Raw genomic sequence first — 5,866 nt, 5'->3', positions numbered from 1 at the left:
ATATATATATATATATATATATATATATATATATATATATATATAGAACACTACATCTAGTACAGGAGCTACAATCAGAGTTACTAGTTGACTGTGTTTCAAATAATCAACTGTCATTCTCCATGATCCATTGTTTTCTGCAGTATCCACATAGGAGAGTTAAAGGGAGATGTGGGAACAACCACCTCTTGCCTATTTCAAGTCCTTGATGGTGGCACTAATTTCTGGAATTCCTCTTGGGATGCAGTACTATTTTTGATTCACTATTTCCTTTGGCAGATGTAACTCTAAAGCCTTCCATTTAGCCTTTCCAACCACACAGTCCTCAGGGAACAAATGTGTGAATTCTGCCAACCTATAAATATATCTATCCCAATTATACATCCTGGGACTTGGAAAATACCACAAGATGAGTTCGACCACCCAAATGAACCAACTATGAGTTGGACTTCAGCCAAAGCTCCACTATTCACTTGACTCCACAAGCCCCTTCATTAATGGGAGAAACATTATGTTTCTTAGGGGGTCTCCTAAAATCAGCATCAATTCACAGCCAGTATCTAATAGCCCCCCAAAAGTCTGATCATTACTTTTCCCGAAGTGTACAGCTCCCACAGTCGCCATCCCTTCATTCAAAGAAGTTCTGGGTCTGCATAGTGTTTCTAAGTCTGGAAACTGATACATTGGGATGAAATACCCTTTTGCCACAATCCAATGAATCTCTTCTTTTGTTTGAGAAGTCTTTTACTTATACAGATCAAACAAAATGCAGTAGGCTTCATATATATTTCATTACTGGAAACACCATGATTGATGAACCAGTACCAAAGGTACTGAGCTGATTAATTCACATATGCAAATATACCAAAATATCACATTATAGCCCATAAAAATTCAGAATTAATAACTTACAATTAATTGAACACATTAAAATCAAAGACATTTGCTCTTCTGTTTGATAAAAAGGGAAACCTAGGAGAAAATATTATACACACACATATGTGGCTACTGTACTTCTACCAAATGAAAGAAAATGATTTTTGACTTGTGGGTACAGGAAGAATCTAAGTTCCTTTTCAAAATTAGAATGATTGTATCTATCAAATTTAAGCCAATGAATATTTCTTTCAAGTGTACCCACAAGTCAAAAATCATTTTGATTTCGGGTATATACATATCTGTAGATATAATTTTATATGGTAACATAAAATGATCCTGTTACTCATTCTGCTGAACATGAAATAATATTCTTACTTCTTTCATTTGATACTGAGTATTTACACAAAGTCTGCCTTAGATGAATCTTATAATGTACACTTAGATTTGACTTCTATCATAAGGCTGTCTTGTTTTGATGAACCAGTGTTACTTTCAGGTATGAATACTTCTATGCATACTTAGAACTGATTTCTGAGTAAAGCCCTTTCCACATTTACTACATTTATAGGGTTTATCCCCAGTGTGAACTGTCTGGTGTTTATTGAAATTAGACCTGTCAGTGAAGGCCTTCCCACATTCTGCACATATATATGGTTTCTCTCCTGTATGGATTCGCTGGTGTACTTTGAGATGTGGTTTCTTGAAGAAGGATTTCTCACAGTCAGGACATTTATAAGGTTTCTCCATAGTGTGGATTTTCTGGTGTGTAATTAACTGTGACTTCTGGATGAAAGCCCTCCCGCAATTGGCACAAATATGAGGCTTTTCTCCAGTATGAATGGTCTGGTGTTTATTGAAATTTGACCTGTCAGCGAAGGCCTTCCCACATTCAGCACATATGTAAGGTTTTTCTCCAGTATGAGACTTTTGGTGAGTATTGAGATTTGACCTGTTGGTGAAAGCCTTTCCACAGTCAGTGCATATGTAGGGTTTTTCTCCAGTGTGAATTCGCTTATGCATCTGAAGTTGGGACTTAGAAGGGAAGGATTTTCCACAGTCACTGCATTCATAAGGCTTTTCTCCAGTATGAATTCTTTGATGTGCACTCAAGTGTGCCTTCTGGGTGAAAGCCTGCCCACATTTAGTGCATATATAAGATCTCTCTCCTGTGTGAATTCTCTGATGCATTCGGAGTGTTGACTTTTGGGTAAAGGCTTTCCCACACTCATTACATTTGTGATGTCTCTCCCCAGTATGGATTTTCTGGTGTATACTGAGGGATGAACTCAAAGAGAAGTCTTTAACACATTCACTACATGAATAGAGTTTTTCTCCAGTATGAATTGTTTGATGCCTAAGTAGAGATGGCAGCTGGAAAAATGATTTTCCACATTCACTGCACTTGTACAGTTTTTTCCTAGTGTAAGTTTTCTCATGCATCTTTAATTCAGAATTATGGATGAATGCCTTCCCGCATTTAGTACATGTGTATTGTTTTTCATCTCTGTGAAATTTCAGATATATACTGAGTGGCTTCTGTGTAAAAACATTTATGCATTTGCTAAGTTCACAATGTTTTGCCACATTGTGAATTCTGGAAGGAGTGAAGATATGTGATTTGGGGGGTAAGATCCTTCCAAATACATCACATGTTTTTGGCTTTTCCCCAACAAGAAATATCATACCTTGTCTACATGTATGCTTGATTCTGATCACTTTTCCATATTGACTACTTTCACAGAATTCTGTTTCCATATGGAGATTTTCAACATTAGTATAAGAAGTACTGTGGGCAAAACCTTGCCTTGGCTTATTATTTTTGTCAGAATTCTTTGTTGCTTTGTTTTTATTATGCATATATAAGTCTAATAAATTATGCTTAAAATGCTTTCCAAATGAGTCATTCTTATGGAGTCTTTTCTGTGAAGGAACAACATTTGGTTTAAGGTATATACATTTTCTAATATCTGTACATTCATAATCTCTCTTAGTATTCATTATTTTCTTACTGAAAGCAGTATAACTCAAAGGGTAGAACTGTTTTCCCTGGTATCTTTTCATCCATTCAGCATCTTGCCACATTTCTTCTAAGATGGAATACAACGAATCATCTCTTGAATATTCATCCACTGTTTCACCATAAACTGTAGATTTTTCAGAAATTCTTTTTTCTGAATTGTTAATCCTAAAATTCCCACCTAAGAGAAAAAATACAAAAATTGACATAAAGAATAGATTATGAAAGATTAAAATATATGTGTACATGTATACATATTCTAAGTCAAACTCATAAAAATCAGTAACTCTGATGACAATGGTGACAGAAAATACATATAGAGAACTTATTATGTGACAATCTCTATTGATACTTATGCTATTCTAGCTCCCAAGTCTAAATCCTCACTCATCTCATTCTTTTATCTTACCTAACTTTTTTATTAATTGCTGGCCTGAAACTCATTATGTAGACAAGGCTGGCTTCAAACTTGAATGGAAACTGCTGGGATTTAAGTGTGTGCCTCTTATCTTATTAGCAACAATATCAAATTAATATCATAAAATAAATTAACCATTATATCTACATGAGTAAGCACTGTAGTCCTAATTTCAGGAACAATAAATGGATGTCTATATTCCACTTCTACATCCCAGATACAATTGTTTCTCTCATTACACACAACATACACACACATGAGATAAGCCAGATAAGCTATTACATATATATACATATTTATCAAAAAAGATAGGCCATCTGTGGTAGAGACTGATAAGGATGTCCAGTCAAATAACCTTTCTGAGTCAGTCTCCGTTGAAGATTGGTATTCCCATGTAACAGTGTTCTCAGCGACTAAATAGGAAAGGAAATTATAGGTACACATTCAAACTAGAGCATCGGAACCTTAGTCATTTTGCCCCCAGGCCCACTTTTGCCTTTCTGCCTACTAAATGTGGACTTGACAGCAACAAAGGTTCAAATGTGCAGGCACCAGAAAAAAAATCAAGCACGGCGGTGGTGGCACACACCTTTAATCCCAGTACTTGGGAGGCAGAGGCAGGTGGATTTCTGAGTTTGAGGCCAGCCTGGTCTACAGAGTGAGTTCCAGGACAGCCAGGGCTACACAGAGAAACCCTGTCTCAAAAATCAAAAAAAAAAAAAAAAAAAAAAAAAAAAAATCTAAGAGGTTGAATCATATACTGTAAAAAAAACAAAACAAAAAAACTAAGGATTCCTGAATAAATATGAATATCAAAATTTTCTTAAGAGTGGAATAAAATCATTACATATTTAAATAAATGTATCTTTTTGTTTGTTTGTTGTTTTGTTTTCTTTTGGGGGATTTGTTTTATTCCAAGACAGTGTTTGCCTGGCTGGCCTGGAATTCACTATGTAAACTAGCTTAGTTTCAAACATATGATCTTCTGTCTTTTTCTCCAAAGGTAATAGGAATACAGGCATGCACCACCACCCTGGCTTATGTTTGTGTTTGTTTATTTTTCAAGACATTGTCTCATGCAGTCTATCTTGGCCTTGAACTCACAATATGTAGCTAAAGTTGGCTTTAAATTCCTAGTCCTTCTACCTCTACCTTCTAAGTGCTGGGATTATGTATACTACATGTATACCACTATACAACTATATCTAGCCAACCACTGTATCTTATAATATCTTTATTACTACAAATTGGCTATAAAAAAATTAAAATACTATTATTTTCCAGAAAAGATATCATGTTTCTATTACTATACAATACATGAAACATGTTATATTCTTAATAAATAATTTAAATTGAAACATTATACCACTGAGCTATTGAATAAGAAATTCTAGACACTGAGAATGCTCTGAGATATCAAATCCAACTTTCTCTTTTCCACATATATATTTTATCAAAAACTTTATACTCTATTCTTATTTTGTTACATTATGTTATGTTCCGTGAATGTTTCCCTGCATGCATGTCTGTGCACTACATGCATGCCTGGTGCCTGCAGTGGCAAAAGTGGCATTGGAGCCCCAGGAACTAGAGTTATAAATGTTAGAAGATGCCATATGGGTGCTGGAAATTGAACCAAGGTACTCTGGAAGAGTAGGCAGTGCTCTTCACTAGTGATCCATCTCTAGCCTCCTCATTCCTATATTTTTTCTGTGTAGCCCAGGCTGTCCTGGAATTTGGTCTATAGACCAGACTGGCCTCAAACTGACCATCCTTCTATTTTTAATTTTAATTTTTTCGGTCTGTCTGGGCTGAGGTCCAGAGCAGACCGTAGGTGCGAGCTCTGCAGCCAGTCCCACCACACCCAGAGGAAGCTCCACTCCCAGGCGCTCTGACACCCCCAGGATCAGAGGTAAGCAGGAACCAACATCTGTCCCAACACTGGGAGTAACTGGGACCAGTGGGACCAGGCAGACAGGAACTCCACCAGCCTAGTTACTCGGGTTCCTTCCGGTCTGTCTGGGCTGGGGAGTCCAGAGCAGACCTTGGGCGCAAGCTCTGCAGCGAGTCCCACAACACACAGAAAAAGCCCCACATCCAGGTGATCTAACAAGCCCAGGATCACAGGATCCCAGAATCACAGGATCAGAGAGACAACTTGACTCTGAGGAGTTCTGACACAACCAGGATCACAGGAAGGACAGGCTCCAGTCAGATTTAGCAAGGGCAGGTAGCACTAGAGATAACCAGATGGCAGGGGGCAAGTGTATAATAAACAACACAAACCGAGGTCACTTGCCATCATCATAACCCAATTCTCCCACCATAGCAAGTCCTGGACACATCATCACACTGGAAATGCAAGATTTAGATCTAAAATCACTTATCATGATGATGATACAGAACTTTAAGAAAGACATATATAGTATCCTCAAAGAAATACCGGAGAACACAGGTAAACAGCTAGAAGCTCTTAAAGAGGACACACAGAAGTCCCTTAAAGAACTACAGGAAAACACAATCAAACAGGTGAAGGAAATGAGCAAAACCAT

General features: G+C 37.1%; 1 protein-coding gene across 9 annotated transcripts in view; it reads right to left on the bottom strand.

Moving 5' to 3' along the window:
• Positions 1 to 266: 266 nt before the first annotated feature.
• The window catches only part of LOC116074151 (zinc finger protein 81-like), a 118,758-nt gene continuing 113,158 nt past the window's right edge, over positions 267 to 5,866 (bottom strand). For all 9 annotated transcript variants that reach the window (XM_031346502.1, XM_031346685.1, XM_031346427.1 and 6 more), the window contains one exon: positions 267 to 3,077. In XM_031346502.1, the coding sequence (XP_031202362.1) occupies positions 1,372 to 3,077 (1,706 nt within the window). In that variant the 3' untranslated portion in view covers positions 267 to 1,371. The remainder of the gene's footprint in view (positions 3,078 to 5,866) is intronic.

This window comes from Mastomys coucha, chromosome X (genome assembly GCF_008632895.1).
Source record: "Mastomys coucha isolate ucsf_1 chromosome X, UCSF_Mcou_1, whole genome shotgun sequence".
NCBI lineage: Eukaryota > Metazoa > Chordata > Mammalia > Rodentia > Muridae > Mastomys > Mastomys coucha.
This window is presented reverse-complemented; position numbering and strand designations above follow the sequence as displayed.